The sequence below is a fragment of the Haliotis asinina genome, chromosome 12 (assembly GCF_037392515.1).
Source record: "Haliotis asinina isolate JCU_RB_2024 chromosome 12, JCU_Hal_asi_v2, whole genome shotgun sequence".
NCBI lineage: Eukaryota > Metazoa > Mollusca > Gastropoda > Lepetellida > Haliotidae > Haliotis > Haliotis asinina.
The window spans coordinates 34,397,699-34,416,213 of record NC_090291.1 but is presented as its reverse complement, the minus strand read 5'-3'; the positions used below and the strand labels follow the sequence as shown (position 1 = coordinate 34,416,213).

At 41.3% G+C, this 18,515-nt stretch overlaps 2 protein-coding genes across 2 annotated transcripts; both read left to right on the top strand.

The window, feature by feature from the left end:
- Positions 1-4,360: 4,360 nt before the first annotated feature.
- Positions 4,361-6,722, top strand: LOC137257478 (uncharacterized). The gene is made up of 2 exons (XM_067794810.1): positions 4,361-4,726; positions 6,321-6,722. The coding sequence occupies exons 1-2, from the start codon at positions 4,361-4,363 to the stop codon at positions 6,720-6,722; spliced, it is 768 nt and encodes a 255-aa protein (XP_067650911.1).
- A 5,477-nt stretch (positions 6,723-12,199) lies between these two features.
- Positions 12,200-18,043, top strand: LOC137258267 (uncharacterized). The gene is made up of 3 exons (XM_067795877.1): positions 12,200-12,272; positions 16,776-17,161; positions 17,420-18,043. Exons 2-3 carry the CDS (start codon positions 16,790-16,792, stop codon positions 17,849-17,851), a joined length of 804 nt encoding a protein of 267 aa, XP_067651978.1. The 5' UTR covers positions 12,200-12,272; positions 16,776-16,789; the 3' UTR covers positions 17,852-18,043.
- Positions 18,044-18,515: the final 472 nt, after the last annotated feature.

The following is an 18,515-nucleotide window of genomic DNA, read 5'->3' as shown; positions in this document are numbered from 1 at the left end:
AAGCATTCCAATTGCTGCTGGAGTTCAGGAGGAATATTCTTCAAAAATATCGGAATAGTTCGACTGCATCTGGAATACAGCTCGAATGCACCCCGTACCTCGAATTCACCCCGAATAACATGAAAACGTGTCCCACTTTTATTCAAACGTCAGATAGCATTTGGAAGTCGCCAGTTAGGCATTCTTAACAGTTTGAAATTAACGTTTATTTTGACATTCTCTCCCGAATGCGGTTCGAATTTTGGAAAATAAATTTCTGTTGATTCTTCTTGATTCACGACAATTCAAAACATGTTTAAAGGACTATTGTAAGTTAACGGAACATAAGCTCATAAGCTAAAGAAATTATGCGTAATTTTTGTATCTTTATGTAAATATGGTACTCTGTACTGAGTGCACTTATGGACAAGCCACACCCCAATTCTACGATATTTTATGGCGCGTCATGTAGGCCTGGCCAGCCACGAGTTCTTGCCTTCCGTGTTGTGTCTCTCACCCATTAATTTTACGATGGTATAACTCTGAACAAAAGAAGTGGAACGAGGAATGATGTTTTCTTGTTGTTGTTGTTGCTGTTGTTGCTGTTGTTGTTGTTTATATTTTGTAAGCAGTACGGTACTTAATGTTTCCCATCAGTTCAAATTCTTTAATGCATACGGATCTAATCTGCCAAAACAGTATAAAACAAAGGACAGTAGAAATACGTTTGTAATGAACAGGATGATGGATATTACGAACTACTCATTTGGCATTTTACGAGCTACGGTTCAGACAGACTATAACTTTACTGGCCCCTTTACGTTCGTTATAGACGTATCCCTGCAGTATCATTTTGAATTACGTTTTGCCAATAACTCTGATTGAGTTTAGGTTTAATCCGCTTTTCGCAATATTCTAGCAACCAGTACTGAGCTTCACACATTGAACCCATATGGGGAATCGAACCCAGGTATTCGGCGTGATGAGCGATCACCTCAACAATTCGGCTATCCCACAGCCCCCCTCAACTCTGAATGTGAGTGCCCTGGCTGATATACCCTGACATATCTATACTCTCACTGATATGGCAATTGGGGGCTGAATGGATTGCCTACACGAGAGCTCAATAGCACACAAGAATACTGACGTTTGTATGTAGGTCAAAGACCCAGTCGTTCAGCCGTTAGCGGAAGACGTGTTGTTCAAGTCTACCCAGCTTTAGATTCCGTCACAGGTAAGGCATGTTTATTCCATGTTTCACAAACTACGTGACATGCTTGGTATCCTTAAAAAGCACAACTGCGTTCCGGTATGAAGCTGAATTTCGTAACCCCTATAGAAATTAAGCAACTGTCAGAAAAATGTCAAATTCATGGACACAGCGTCGACAACGCAGGGGAGGCAACTCTGCTATATTTGTTTTCCCCTAATCAGGAAAGGAAAACATACGGATTAGACTTGATCTTCAGCACGTTCGAGGCCTCAAAACGGCCGAGGATCTAGGGGGTCCGGCCCCAGAATGTTTTAAAATTAGATTCTCCCAGGTGCAATTTCCTGCCTTCTGAAGGTAAAATGACTCTGTTAATATCAGTCTGTTACGTTTGACCATTTTTTCATGTGTTTTAAAAATAGTTTCTATGTGCCAAAGTGTAGCATACGTGGATAATGTTCCGAGCTATAAAATTAGCTATGTAAATGTGTTTAGACATATCTGCATATACAGCTATGCAATAAAACTGTTTTTTTAGTATTGTTAACATACAATAGTTGTTATAAAATTCAGTTGACAGTCTAGTTGTCGTGGCCTCGCGATGTGAATACCAGCAATTCGCCCAATGCTGACAATTCTATCCTAGACTTTTAGTTTATATGATACTATTTACAGATTTTTTCACCAATTAATGTTTGTTTGTGAATCGTGTATTCATTGTTTTGAATGTTATTCTTGAATTGTCTGGATTCATTATCTTATGAACTGATGATTTTTGTAATCGTATGTATTTCGGTATACCATTCTGATACAGATCATCTGTTAGATGGGCTGCTAATGTCTTTGCGTCATTAATTGAGGTGTGGATTTCAGGACTGCGGTGAGGGTATATGGCCAAAGCGGTTCGAATCTCTGTTTGTACAATATATTTTTAAATAAAAATCTAGACTTTTGCAATTGTGTGTTGTTTTAATATGTTATGATTAACTTATATTGCAAATTTGAACGAAATCGGCGAAGAAATGAATATTTTAGAAACTTCTACTGTTAAAACTCCTTATTACCTTTGTGTACATGGCACTCAAACAGTGCTGTATCAATACTTTGATCATGATGTACACAAATAGATTGATTAACAATCGCTGAGGACAGCTCCCTATTTGCAACATTGTGGTACAAATGTATTACTCGGTTGTGTTGCTATGGTGACAGTGTTTAGAATGGCCTCAGAATTTGCCCCTACTATAGGTAAGATACATTGGGTTCACTAACATGAACCGTTATGTATCTTAGCTACCCCTGCTATTGATGGGGAAAGGGGTCTTTCTTGTTTTTATCTTTAGACCGTCTTTTCTTTTCAACAACGATGTCGGTGCTATTCAACCAAGCACTACACGCATATATCAATGTACTTACATAAAATTACTTATCAAAAACATGCGTATCCATTGGCGGGTCGAGCAAATCATTTGACTGCTGGGTTACCCCACCGACCCTATCGAGGTGGAATATTCTCTCACCCATCTTTTTCATGATGGCATAACTGTGAGCAAAAGAAGTGGAACGACGAATAATGTTTTGTTTTTGTTTGTTTGTTTTTGTTTTTTGTTTTTATTATTATTTTAAGCAGTACGGTACGTAATGTTTCCCATCAGTTCAAATTCTTTAATGCATACGGATCTAATCTGCCAAACAGTATCAAACAAAGGACAGTACAAATACGTTTGTAATGAACAGGACGATGGATATTACGAACTACTCATTTGGCATTTTACGAGGTACGGTTCAGATAGACTAACTTTAGTGGCCCCTTTACGTTCGTTGTAGACGTATCCCTGCAGTATCATTTTGAATTACGTTTAGCCAATAACTCTGAGTGAGTTTAGGTTTAATCCGCTTTTCGCAATATTCCAGCAACCAGTACTGAGCTTCACACATTGAACCCATATGGGGAATCGAACCCAGGTCTTCGGCGTGATGAGCGAACACATTAACAATTTGGCTATCCAACAGACCCTTCACCTCTGAATGTGAGTGCCCTGACTGACATACCCTGACGTCTCTATACTCTCTTTGATACGGTGATTTGTCCTGAATGGGTTGGCTACACGCGAGTTCAAAAGGACACTGACGTTTGTATGTAGGTCAGAGACCCAGTCGTACAGCCGGAGCGGGAGGCGTGTTGTCAAACTAAGTTCACCCAGCTTTAGATTCCGTCACAGGTGAGCCATGTTTATTCCATGTTTCACAAACCACGTGACATGCTTGGTACCCTTAAAAAGTATAACTGCGTTCCAATAAGAAGCTGAATTTCGTAAACCCTACAGAAATTAACGAACTGTCAGAAAAATGTCAAATTCATGGACACAGCGTCGACAATACAGGGGAGGCAACTCTGCTATATTTGTTTTCCTCAAATTAGTAAAGGAAAACATACGGATTAGACTTGATCTTCAGCACGTTCGAGGCCTCAAAACGGCCGAGGATCTAGGGGGTCCGGCCCCAGAATGTTTTAAAATTAGATTCTCCCAGGTGCAATTTCCTGCCTTCTGAAGGTAAAATGACTCTGTTAATATCAGTCTGTTACGTTTGATCATTTTTTAATGTGTTTTAAAAAGGGTTTCCTTGTCCAAAAGTGTAGCACCCGTAGATATTGTTCAGAACTATAAAATTAACTATGTGCAAAACAACTGTTCAATATTGTTAACACATAAAAATTGTATTGTAAATTTCAGTTGACAGTCTAGTTGCCAGATTCAGTAACTCGTGGCCCCACGATGTGAATACCAGCGATTCGCCCCATGCTGACAATTCTATCCCAGACTTTTAGTTTATATGATACTATTTATAGATTTGTTTCACCAATTAATGTTTGTGTATTCATTGTTTTTTATGTTATTCTTTTATTTGTCATTTTTATTTATTTCATTATCTTATGAACTGTTAGGATGGGGTTACCATGCGGACCCACCTGTTGTCCTGAAAGTTCACTAATTGAAACTCTAGTGAAAGCGGGTGCAAATGAACTGTGCAACCACCCTTTCTCAAAAAGCTGTATTTGCCCCTTACGTGTTAGTTTTTGGTGAAACGTTTTTACTCTTTTCCCCCGTTGCCGTTCCGAAGCTCACAAAGAGCCAATTTGACTGTATTAATTTTGCTCAGTACCTAGAGATGGCAGCAGTGTTCACAGACACAAACAGAGACAAGTACGGAGTTGTTCGGGGTAGGTGTAAAGACTGCCCCGAGGACTGCCCAGAGTATTCCCAACCTGTCCTCCGACATAACTGTACCTACTGCGGGTGTCCGGCGGGACAACACGAGAGGGTGGAACCTCGACCGGAACTCATCATCAAGACAGAGCCTGGGGAGGACGAGGAAGCAGGGTGTCCGGGACGGACTAACGGCGGACCAACACAGGGTCCATCCAGAAGACCAGATGGCTGGACCACGGTCCAAGTCTGGCCTGGTCCCTCTAGACGAAATGAGTCGTCAAATGACTCTACCACACACCGGGGTCAGTGGCGAACAGTAAGCCAGGTACAATTTCACTTTACTTAATGTTTTAGATTTCAGTAACTGTTTGGAAGTTATTTAGACATCTTGATTATCTATGTTTTACCTTATCTTATTGTTTATGCTGCTTGACCACCACTGATCCAGGACACAGGGATTCGAATCTATGTTTGGACAACAATTTTTTAAAACATAAATCTAGACTTTTGCAAACGTATAATGTTTTTAGATGCTATAATTTACATGATAATGCTCCCGCTTCTCCAAAGCCCTGGATCCGCACCAGGAAGACGTTGATTTGGTATCTTAGGTGCTGGGTATTTATATGTTTGTGCAATTAAATGTTGAGGTTTAAAATACAACCACGTGGCTGGCGTTTAGTCTTTTGCCAGCTGGTGTACAACATGCCATTTGTAACGCTTCACGGGACAATATATCTAGATATATCCTCGCAATGACAAGAGCGCCTGTGGTTCCGGCTTCCAAGTGCTCGCTACCACTCCTTTTCAGAAAGTCTTGACATCAAAAGAGTTTACTTCTGGTTTGAAATTCAATGTTTATCCAGGTAGCTGTATTCAGGTAGCTGTCATTGAACGTGTCTTTATCCACATTGAAAAAAGCTCCGCAACTCACAGACGGTTTTTTTTCACGAAATTGCACGTGCAAAAGCAGCTTGACCTGGTTTTAAAAAAATCATTTCAAAGTTGCGTTTGTATGCTCTGTTTTCGTATTATGTACGTTTTGGGTAAACCTGATCAAATTTATCCAAAAATGTCTGTATCGCAGGGAATTTTGTTGTCGAGTATATTTACTAGAATACAGGGTTACACTTGCCTATATATGAGAAATTGTTTTAATATGAACAGTTCATGGAAACAGAGATGCATGCCTGTAATTAAAGAAACTACATTATCTGACAGACACTGCCATTGCCTGGTGTGTACCAGGCACGTAGTACATGGCGTGCACCTGCAACTGTTTTTTCACCTGTTTTTTCACCACAGACAAATCAGTCTGTGACATGAAATCTAAGTAGATTTAGGCTCAGTATTATATCCGTTTCACAGCTATTCTGAGTCTGACAAACCCTTAAAAACTTTTAACTGACCAATCACAGCCTACCAAATCGCGAAAGTTAGCATTTGCACGTACCGTTTTAACCTTCACCTCGAAAACGTTTATGCTCGAACGATTCCGTAGTGATATTACCGCACGATCACTTCCGGGGGATACTCGTGGAGGACGCTGAACGATAATAAACAGTTGCTGAAAAGGACATTCGATCTGTAGTCCAGTATGTCATCTTACGGAAATATAATCTAATAGTAACTATGTCATCATGCGTCGCCAATTGGTAGATCCCGCCGAACCCTAAACAGTACCCTTTGTCTGGTTGGTTAATTCCGTTCGGCTGTCTCGCTTTTGATTGAACAGTCACTGTAGAAGGTCGCTTCAGTTAACCTTTGAGCAACCTTCTACTAAGGTTTGGTAGATTCAGTATATACCAGAGTAACGAATAATACTGAGTCTAAGTTAACTTACACTGCCGTAACATGAATTTCAAATTCAAATTTCCATGAGCTCACCTGTCTGATTTTCTTTCACATGTTGGTTTCAGAGACGTTGTAAGACGTTATTTGAGAATAACGGCGTCCAATATTCTCAACTTGAAAGACACCTCAGCAGAACAGAATGTGGCGTGTTCACAATCCTGTGGAAAGGGAAAATAATTTATGTTGGAGAGCCAAAGAAGACGCCAATATTAACCTGTCTTCGTAGCATATTTACTGGTGGAAGCAATCAAGACATCAGCAAATGTTTGAAAAACGTACCCAACGTTTTGAAAAGTGCTCACATTAAGATTGCCTGGCTAAAACACATAGACGATGACCCGCACCCCAAGACGTGTAAAGAGGGCAAGAAAGGGATGTCATATCGACAGTGTCTGTCAAATCTGCAGGGGGTGAAGCCAAGGGATGTTCTGAAAGGTTTGATGAGAGAGGAAACCATCAATCGTTAGAACATACAGTCCGTTTGAGTCAGAATGGAACGATGAATTGCCAGTTTTATCATTATATTAGTAGTACACATGTTTATCATTTACTGATACTCAACTCGGGAGTTCCGCCCGTACCCACCTCTTTTCACATAGCATATTTCCACCTTCCCCTGTTTAATATTCCAACACTGAAATAAGTTCATTTTTGGGGTTTTTTTAATACCCGTTCAAGTTTATTGAATGTATATTTAAGGTGAGATGTGCATGTCATTTTGTAATGTTGGCTTTTGTTTGAGGTTGGGGTACGGGCGGAACTCTTACCCCCAACAGCCTTCTGATGTTTGAAATTTTTCCGTACTCCACCAAAAAAGTTGCATTAGAAACTATCATCACTGAAAACGCAAAAGGTGTATTCTGGCGCGGCGGGGTGAAGCCGCAGAAACGGAACAGCCACTATCTCTGAAAAAGGAGGTTGAATGCTGACCTGAAACAGCTGATGATTAAAGTGTACGATTTTTCCATTCTGACGTCGAAAGGGGCAAATCATTTTATGCCACTGATAAATCCCTAAGTCCGTAAGCGGGCACCATACGCTGGTGGTGCTGACAAATGTTCTGGTACACAAACATAAATATAAATAGTACACATGTTTATCATTTACTAATACCCAACAGTTTTCTGATATTTGAAAAATTTCCGTACCCGACCAAAAAGGTTGCATTAGGAACTATCATCATTGAAAACGCAGAAGTTGTTATCTGACGCAGTGGGGTGAAACCGCAGAAACGGAACAGCCAGTCATGGCTGGGGACATCTCAAAATCTATCCAGGGAGACCTGTCGGTTCCTCGTCTATCGTAGTGTCATAGTCACGACTTAAAGGGGTGACAAGTGGTTCCACAGTTGCCTGTTGTAAGCCATCCCGAGACCTTGTACAATAACTTTTGCTACCTTGTTAACACAGTTTTGCCAAGTTTCAGTCGTGGATTTGTTGAATTCCTTAACCAAAACCTGTACGCCACGTAATCTAAAAGTTGTGTTTGATCTGGCAACATCTCCTTTGACAATACCCATGTCATTCCATTGAGGTTAAAGTCACAGTGATAGGGCGGAAGTCGCAGAATATCGCGACCCTTACTTTTTACGTAACTGTCAGCTTTGGAGAAAGGTTCACCTTTGTGGGTTTTTATGACCTCATATATCTAAGGCTTCGTTGCCTTTGATGGCCGTGCAATCTGAAATTTGTCGAGCCTTGATATCATATCACCTTTTCGACTGTTCTATGTCGGGGCTTTGCTGTCGGGGTCCTGCACGCTGTGGTATGGGGCGTTGTCCATTACGATAAAAGAATTCTCTGGTAGGGCTGGTACCAGCTTGTTTTTAACCCAGTCGTGGAAAAGCGCACCATTCATCTCGGAATGGTAGTCTCTGTCATCTGTGGACTTTGCCCTGAATACCAAGTCGCAGCCTGAGAGAAAGCCTTTGCAGGAGCAACCAGCATGGAGAATGATTAGTCTCTCTCCTTTCCCTAGATGCAGCGTTCTGCGTGACCCCTTATCACCCTCATCAGGTACCCACTGACTGCTGACAGTGTGCGAGGCATTGACCCAGGTCTCATCCAAGTACACTGGCTCGAACCCTTCCTCGCGCTTCTTCTTTATTATCCCGAGAAAATTATTTCTCAAGCGAAGGATATCAGTGCGTTCACAGAGTACTGACCTATTCTCCCCCGAAATTTTCTTATAACGATACCCGAAAGAGTGTAAGAGTCGCCAGAGTGCGTACTTTGATATTCTGAGGCTGTGTTCTTGAATCAAATGTTTTGTTTGTTTTTTTTAAAATTTTCAGCGACATGTATTTGTTTTCAGAATAGAACTTGTTGATAGACTTACACGGTTCTTTCGAAAGTTGTCCAAATGCTTTGATTTTCTGTGACCTTGACACGACCCCTCACTACGCATACCCCTCACAATGTTTGTCCTTCCAGAACATTTGTCAGTACCTTTGCTGAAAAGTGTAAAGCCCTTACGGAATTTCTATTATGGCATAAAATTATTTGCCCCTTTCGGCTTCAGCTCGGAAAAATCGTACGCTTTAATCATCAACTGTTTTACAACAGCATTCAACTTCATTTTTCGTCAGGCATGTGTATCCCGAGATAATGGCTGTTTCTGCGGTTTCACCCCGTCGCGACAGAAAACAACATTTGCGTTTTCAATTATGATAGTTCTTAATGCAACCTTTTTGGTGGAGTCCGAAAAAGTTTCAGATATCAGAAAGCTGCTGGGTATCAATAAATAATAAACATGTGTACTATGTATATTTATGTGGCAATTTATACAAAGATAAAATTTGCAATTCATCGGTCCGTTTCTGACTAAACAGACTGTAATTGTTTTGTTCCAGTTCTATAGTCTGTACCTATTTATTAACATATTCACATTTTTAGCCACCTGTTTAATATTTTTTAATGCAATATTTTTTGCTTCAAGCATGTATTTATTTACAATTGGCGAACCCTTTTCTGTGTTGTATAACATAAGAAAATGTGTATACCCTACAATGTGAAACGTTATTCCTATTTTCATTATATGAGATAAATCGATCCCAACCAACATCCATTTCCATGCATGAACACAGATAGTTAAGTCAAATGAAGTCATTTTCAATGATAGTCATTCTACTGTATATCAACTCAGAAATTTAGCATACAGTCAGGCCGCGTTAATCCGGACACTTCTGGTTTTCATCAAAAACGTTCGGATAGTGAAATGTACGGACTACTGAAACAAACACCGCTTCAGTAGAGTTACTTCCCTTTGACTTACGGTGAAAGAGAACATACGAACTTATACATGTATCAAATGACTTTATTACAGTTTTTTTTAATATTAACATAACAATCAAGCAATGTATACAATGTCTGGATAGATTGTTCATAGTATTACAAATACCAATCAAAATTTAGACACTCACTTGTGGTGAAAGAAATCTCCAATAACAGTCGGTTTGGAGAGTGGCTTGAAAGACGCACGCATGCTGACCATTGTCTCCACGTTTTTGTCATCTTCCAACATATATACTGAGTTCTGAGCACAGTGTGTCTTTTTAATGGAACATGATCAAAAGAACTGATGGTTGCTGCAAGGATTCCTCAAGGATCTGTCTTAGGTCCTTTTTTGTTCCTGTTATATGTCAATGCTTTACCTGAAAAAAAAACATTAACCTGTCAATCGGTGTTGCAGAAAAATGTGTAAAACTGACTGAAGCTACTCTCAGCTATGATTTAGCCCAACTGGATAAATGGGAAGAAAACTTGATCTTAAATAATGAACATTTGTAGGGTGTACATCAACATATCAAACATCTTGGTGTTTTCTTTTCGAACAATACAATATAAGTTACCATGAGTTCGCGAGTTCCTCGTTCGAGTTTGATATTTAACACGGACACATGATAAATCTCCATATCAAACTTTCGAACACATGATAACGAATTTATCTCTACGAGCATCCTCGATAAGTGCTATATACCTGGACTGAAAGAGTGAGACAATCAAAATGGCGACCGATTGTGTCAGTATACCTTTTTCATTTGTGAACATACAATGTTTTGGTTCGTACCATTGCATTCAGCACAAAAAGTTCTACATATTTCTACAAATTACGCTAAACGTCTCACATGCGTTTGAACGCTCACGTCACCTCGTGCAGACATTCCACCTTAGATCGAAACGGTGCAATCAAACGTCTTTCATTGTCAAACTTTTGTATATTAAGGAACTCTCAAATAACACATAACAACGTAAGCAGCTGCTCCTCTTTTAATATAAAACTTTCATCAATATGGGGTTACTCGGGGTTAGGTCAGTATAACATGTACTGGAATTCACAAACCTCGAAGACGACACTCGCATTAGACTAAGCGGGAGCGGTTACTGTTGACGTGTCGATATCCTACACCAAGGAAACACGTGGACACAGCTGTAGTGAATGTGGGGTTGTTTTGATACATTGCTGCAATAGAGACATTAGTGGTCTAGAAGGTACAGCATTTCTTTCGCTGACCCCTCTCAGGTTCCTGAGACCCGTGAAGGTCCCGGGGTAGAACAGACCTTCAGCAACCCATGCTTGCCATAAAAGGCGACTATGCTTATCGTAAGAGACGACTAACGGGATCAGGTGGTCAGACTCGCTGACTTGGTTGACACATGTCATCGGTTCCCAATTGCGCAGATCGATGCTCATGTTGTTGATCACTGGATTGTCTGGTCCAGACTCGATTACTTACAGACCGCCGTCATAAAGCTGGAATATTGCTGAGTGCGGCGTAAAGCTTAACTCACTCACTCAGGTCCCTGAAAGACAGTATTTTCCCTACTGTCCTCCCTCCAATGCTAAAGCCCTAGAAGAAGCAAGCCATGTTCTGCCCGAATAGCTCACTGCGGCTCCTTTTCAATAGATGTGGGATTAATTGTTACTATCAGTAGTGCGTGCGTGCGTGCGTGTATTCAGGCCCCCTACCCACAAAGTCTTCGTAGCGCTACTACTATGATGACGTATCGAGTTACGACAGGTCGTAACGGTACGAACGCTTTGTGGATCGGCACCCTGGAACTAAGTCTAAGTCGAAGTTGTGGTCAGCGGTTTATGTGATAGATACGGGTTATATAACATCACGAAGGTCGCTTACATCATGAAGTATTGGTTTATCTTGTCACCATGGTCTTTTGGCCGACATCAACTGAACATGTATGATTTGTCTCAGGAACTTCCACCGGGGCTGTTTATACGCTTTTTGTTTTGTATTTGACTGTCGCTATTCGATTGCAAAATACCATGTAGATCTACAGATAATGAATCGCATCGACTGTATTTGACGTCTATCCGTAGACAATTTCTTTTCAGAATACAAGTAATACTTAAATACTATATATTTTATTATATTTATTTTTATGTTTTAGTTTAGCTCTGTATGTGATCATTTTTCTCACATTCAGTTAGATATTTTTACAGATTTTTCTGAGCGCAAAAAGGTTTTGTAGATACATTGTTTAACCTTACGTTCAGTAAAGATATTATTCTCGCAGACAATTCTTTCTTCATTTCTTGGGCATAAAATGACAACAACATAATACCTCACCCTTCTTCAGCGAAAAATGTCCGATACTTTTCTTGCATCTGTGTATGGTCAGGGTTTTCGGGGTCAAATCACACACTACTGACTGAAAATTGTAAACCTGAAATTTTCATTTCATACTCCAGTCACCTAACAAGGGAGATAACTGAAGGAACAGTTTTGCTTTGAATGAAATCCGTGTGGCGATGCAATCTCAAAACATCCATTATTATTGTATCAACATTGATTCAATCCCACATATCTCCTAATTTCGACAACCGTACATTGAAAGTGCAGTTCCTCTACTATAGTAGCTGGAATATTCTAGTGCAGCTATGCACAACTAAGTCACAAATACGCTGACGTCACGTTTGTATGTAGGTCAGAGGCCAGTTAACAACCGGGAGCGGGAGGCATGCTGTCTGGATCATCACAGCTATAGATTCCTTCACAGGTGAGACATGTTTTAAACAGTGTAGGTTATGATATGATATCCCAACGAGCGCTGGAACAACTGCGCTTAAATATCAAAGCTGAATTGGTGAAACCCAACAGAATCCATTTGAAAACCGTGAACTTCCCCTACATTGAAGAGGAGGCAACTCTATTCTGTCATTTGTCTTCCTCAATTCACATCCGGGTTAGAATTCATCTTCTGGTTTCAAACCCCCAAATTGGTTCTAGACATCCAGTGTAATGTTCACTCACACCGATCCTAACATCAGCGGCATACACACAATGTAATATCTGTCATACAGTAAACCATTTCAATAAGTTCCTTTAACACGTCATATGTATTCAAGCGACATAATCTCCTTTGTTTCGTGTATTCAGTAAACATTCGGTGTCATAAACCCCTCCAGGCTGGACCTAGCTAAGATACATAGCGTTCACTACATGATGTAGTGTAGTGAACGCTATGTATCTTAGCTAGGCTGGACCCGTAATTCTCAAAGCTATCAGCAGGGATAATCTACAATATATGTAGTCTCCCTGCTATCAGTAAATGTCTAACAACACGTCACTATGCCTGCGTATATTACGTACTTTGCACAACATGACGTAATGTTCCCGAGTATAATGCTGACAGATATGATCAGCCAGAGAGACAAGTAGGAAGACGATCTCCAAGTTGGGAGACGGGTCCAAATCATCGACATAAGTGTACGGATTGAGCCCCTAGTCGTGGTGTCGACCACCCGGGGTGTATGCAGCTGGGACTATGTGCCACGGTTCCTGTGTTCGATCAGTGAATAACCACCCGAGGCAATCCCAACGAACGCTCTAGATTATAATCATGCACGCTTGATAATGGGCTATCCCTTTGTCCCGAAGGGCGATAAGTTTCCTTTTGAAATGATGTATGCGATGGTACAACTTCTCGCTTCCAATCTGGTTCCCGTGTCAATGTGCGCTGCGACAGCTTTCACATGCAATTTCAGAACCAAACTCACGCCTTCTCCTACTGCGCTTTCATTGGCAATTTTCAACGACATACTTGCCGTGATTTCCAGTTTTGGAACAACATCATTTGTTTATTCTCCAAATCGCCCAATAGCTGCGGCTCTGAGGTAGTGTACTCTATCATAGTTTTTCACCAAACACATCTTCAACCATGATACCTGTGATGTCATTACCATTGTGCTATCGTGAAACACGTCAAGAAATCTGCTTGTGCATCGTTAACGTTTCAATTTGTACAACGTCAACGATGGTGTGAAAATATTATATAACCCTTCCCCATATGGACGAACAATATCGTTAGATTCGTTACAGGCTTACGTCTAAGCTGGTGGGATTCCAAAGTGTTTAAAACGTTCGCTCTTCATGCCGAGGAGCAGTGGGGTATCATATTGGTGATGGGAGTCAGTATACCGCCAGTAAGCATTATGGTGGAATTGTGGTGGACATAATATACTGTTTAAAAAAGTAGGGGAACCTGAAGTTTGAAGTGTGTTAGAAAGAAACCCCATCGTGGAACGTTACAATGACAATCATCTTGTGTATGCAGCATCATTTCACTTTATCACCACACACAAACACAATGCATGGGAAGCCTCCTACACGTCCATGGGGTGTCATTATGAATCTTGACGTTTTTCAGGCAGGTCGATAAATCACTGCATACCATTGTTTCCTATAATTTTCTTCTTGCATCTGTGCATCACGCAGTTGTTAGTGTATGCTTCTAGTCGTTTAGATGGTATGAATTTGCAATGCCGCTTATGCAACATAATGAACGTTTACGTCCAATTCGAATGTTGCAAACTGGCACTACCCAGCGAGCAGTGGCCAACGCCTTCAATATAATGTTTCCAAGTCAGTCATTAACAGACCAGCAAACCCAAAATGTTGATGATCGACCCCGTTCAGGTCGTCCAAGGTCAACAACAAGAGTACAGCACCGTTTCATTCTTAACCAGGTTTTAAGGAATCGAGCTCAAACGGCAAATCAAATTGCAGCCAAACTGAAGCCGGCTACTGGTGTTCGAGTTTCTGGTCAGACGATTAGGAATTGCCTCCATGCAGCTCATTTACATGCACGACGGCACCATGTTGTACCCCTCTTGACTGATCGTCACATGGTTCAAAGACGACAGTGGTGCAGGGCACGTAGACACTGGAGAAATTGTCGTTGGTCACGTGTCATATTTTCAGACGAGTCAGGATTTACCTTGGACGTCCTTGACGGGCGTGGTCGGGACTGGCGAAGAAGAAATGAACGCCATGCTGACATCAGCATGAGACCACACGATCGATTTGGATTGGTGAGTGAGTTAGTTTTAAGCCGCACTCAGCAATATTCCAGTTTTATGGCGGCGGTCTGTAAATTATTGAGTCTGGACAAGAGGGTCCAGTGATCAACAACATGAGAATCGATCTGCGCAAATGGGAACCGATGACATGTGTCAACCAAGTCAGCGAGCCTGACCACCTGATCCCGTTAGTCGTCTCTTACGACAAGCATAGTCGCGATCGATTTGGAGGTGGGTCAGTAATGGTATGGTGTGGTATCACTATGACAGACCGAACCCCTCTTCATGTTGTGCAAGGAAGACCGAGACAACATACTGACACCCTGTGTTGTCCCCTTTGCGAGGCAGGTCGGTCGTCAGTTCATCTTTCAGGATGATAGTGCACGTGCACACCTTGCGCGTACCGTCAATGATCACCTCCAGCACAACATCTATCGTATGCCATGGCCAGCGTTAAGCCCTGACCTTTCCCCCATCGAACACGTCTGGGGCATGATAGGGAGACGTGTGCGTCAACGTCAAAGGCCACCGACTACGCTGGATGAGCGCGGCCTTGCACTACATGATGAATGGAACAGACTCCCTCAAACGACTATTGGGAAACTCATACGCAGTATGCCGCGTCGTCTGGATGAATGTCTGACTCTTCAGGAGCAAGTCACACACTACTGACTGAAAATTGTAAACCTGAAATTTTCATGCCATACTCTAGTGACCAAACAAACGGGATAACTGAACGAACAGTTTTTCTTTGAATGAAATCCATGTGGCGATGCATTCACAAAACATCCATTATTATTGTATCAACATTGATTCCATCCCATGTATCTCCCAATGTCGACAATCGTACGTTGAAAGTACAGTTCCCCTACTTATCTGTATGTAGGTATGACGGGTGCCACCCACAGGCGCTCGTGTAATTGCGAGGATTAAAGAATTTTTTTTTCTTAGATATGAAAATTTTGAGATGACACCCGATTTGGGACGATTCACAGTACAATATTTTATATTCTGGGGACCCTCTGGGAAGATCTTGTCGCGAACACCTGATATGTTTAAAAGATGTTCTTGACGTAGTCGTAATTGAGTATTTAAATTGAGATTTCATGCTGATGCGGAACCGCTTAGTTTGAAATAGATCGTACAAAATGGCCCAGAATAGTCTGACATTCTATGTGGACAATGTCAATTATGCAATTATCAGAACTCTGCGGAGGCACTTCAGACATTTCAGCACAAGTTTCGGTACATCCTGCAAAGAAAAGGAGCACAAACTATGAAGTTGCAATGTAATTACACAGCAGATACCACAATTCAGCATAGGAAATACTTGTAAGCCACAGTCAAACTGTCTTACGAGTTCTCGGTCTGAAAGTTCTCGAAATGTTGAGTAAGAGATTAATAATAACAATGAAAACCTTTACGAACACAAAGAATGGTTTCGTTTCATGACTCATCAGGACAGCCGTGACAGGGTGTTCGTACGTGAGTGAGCGAGCACCGCTGGGGACATGCCATAATGCAAATCAAATGAAATCAGCTTTCGAATCCGGCAGCCTTCTCGTGTTACTTCCGTTAAAGTTCGCGAAACAAAGTAAGTGTCCTGACGTAAGCTATAGCGACATCATCCTGTTTCCCGGGCCTCTCATTAATATTCTGAATATTAATGAGAGGCCCGGGAACCAGGATGTAGCGACATGCCCTACACACATTGTGCGAGCACTGAGATTGGACAGTGAAGTGATTTAGTAAGGCCAAAATTGGCTTCAGAACGTGTACTCGGTGGAATCGAACCCCGGTCTTCCGCGTGATGAGCCAACAATTTAAACACCAGGTAACCCTGCCCACTGAGAATTTCTCTGGACGAAACATAAGTACATAGATTATTTACGAAACACATTTAACTTCAATATGAATGCAAACACGTATCTATGGTAACGGATACATCAGATTGAAAAAGACAAAGACATGCTGTAAAAATATAATGACATGATCATGTGAAAATATAAAATAGCATTAATCAGTTAAATAGTTAACTACTATTTCGAAGCTCGCTGATATCAAGACAACAGCTTAATGGTCAGCCCAAACCTTTGAGAATCGAAAGTTACAAATAATTTGACATGTCATTTGACTCCCCAATTCCGAATATTATTTGTTGCGTCACAAACAGCTGAACTTAATGAAGTGTATTATTCTAGCTCTACTCCTAGAGATGGCAGCAGTGTTCACGGACATCAACAGAGACAAGTACGGAGTTGTTCGGGGTAAGTGTAAAGACTGCCCCGAGGACTGCCCAGAGTATTCCCAGCCTGTCCTCCGACACAACTGTACTTATTGCGGGTGTCCGGCGGGACAACATGAGAGGGTAGAACCTCGCCCGGAACTCATCATCAAGACAGAACCTGGGGAGGAGGAGGAGGAGGAGGCAGGATCTCCGGGACGGAGTAATGGCGGACCAACACCGGGTCCATCTAGAAGACCGGATGGCTGGACCACGGACCGAGGTCGGCCAGGTCCCTCTAGGCGAAATGAGTCGCCAAATGACACTACCACACACCAGGGTCAATCGCGACCAGTAAGCCAGGTACAGTTTCAACTTTTAGCTTTTAGAAAGTGTTTGGAAGTTATTTCGTCATCTCGATTACCAACATTTTACCTTATATCAAGGTATATTCCGTGTTGCCACACTAAAAAACGTAAGTACTTTATTTGTTACACCAAAAACCACGTGAGTGGTCTGTCAGACACTGGATATTTATGTTTGTGAAATTAAGGACTGATCTTAAATGATTTTACAAATTTCCATGATCTGACCTTTATGAATTTCTTATGTTGGTTTCAGAAAGGCTGTAAGACGTTATTTGATAATACTGGCGTCGAATATTCTCAACTTGAAAGACACCTCAGCAAAACAGAATGTGGCGTGTTTACAATCCGTTGGAAAGGGAAAATAATTTATGTTGGAGAGCCAAAGAAGACGCCGATATTATCGAGCCTTCGTAGTATCTTTGTTGGTGGAAGCAATCAAGCCATCAGTTCATTTCTGAAAATATTACGCAGCGATTTGAGAAGTGCTCATATCAAAATCGCCTGGCTGAAACACAATGGCGATGACCCGCACCTTAAGACGTGTAAAGAAGGAAAGAAAGGCTTGTCATATCGACAGTGCCTGTCAAAACTGCAGGGGAGGAACCCAAGGGATGTGCTAAAGGGTATAATGAGAGAGAATATAATTGATTTAGGTGGCCAACAAGTGTTAGAGAGTTACCTATGAACGATGTCTTCCAAAACTGGGATGAAACAAACCTACATCCCAATGCTTATTGTTAACAGAACATTCACATTCACATTGAAAGCAAAATAAGAATTATTGTTTCTTTGATATATTTTAAGAAATTGTTTTATTTCCAATACCCGGCCTGTTTCAATACACTTTGAAAGAAAGGAATTAAACAATTAGGATTTTTTTGTTTGTTGTTGTTGTTGTTGTTGTGTGTGTGTGTGTGTGTGTGTGTGTGTGTGTGTGTGTGTGTGTGTGTGTGTGTGTGTGTGTGTGTGTGTGTGTGTGTGTGTGTGTGTGTGTGTGTGTGTGTGTGTGTGTGTGTGTGTGTGTGTGTGTGTGTGTGTGTGTGTGCATACCGCCATTATTAGGTTTGATGTGAAAGTGAACGCGTGGGGTTTTAAATAAATAATTTTGGGCTGGTATATATACCTCTGATTTTCCAACACAGTATGCGTGTCTCCTCTGCACCATGGCCGCGTTATTAAGAGTTAAAACTCAAAGGTATATGACGTGATCATACACCCCAATATGGCTTCAGTTAGCAATCGCAATCAAGAACTTACTGAAATATTTGTGTCCAGAATTTCGGCCGGGGTTGTTTATGCTTTTCGTTTTGCATTCGTCTCACTGAGTGTCCTTATTTGGTTGCAGTCAG

Bases quoted from the DNA above. Each gene is read 5' to 3' on its own strand.
- LOC137257478 (XM_067794810.1), top strand. From the start codon at position 4,361: ATGGCAGCAGTGTTCACAGACACAAACAGAGACAAGTACGGAGTTGTT. The intron at 4,727-6,320 runs GTACAATTTCAC...TGTTGGTTTCAG, and splicing joins AGTGGCGAACAGTAAGCCAG to AGACGTTGTAAGACGTTATT.
- LOC137258267 (XM_067795877.1), top strand. From the start codon at position 16,790: ATGGCAGCAGTGTTCACGGACATCAACAGAGACAAGTACGGAGTTGTT. The intron at 17,162-17,419 runs GTACAGTTTCAA...TGTTGGTTTCAG, and splicing joins AATCGCGACCAGTAAGCCAG to AAAGGCTGTAAGACGTTATT.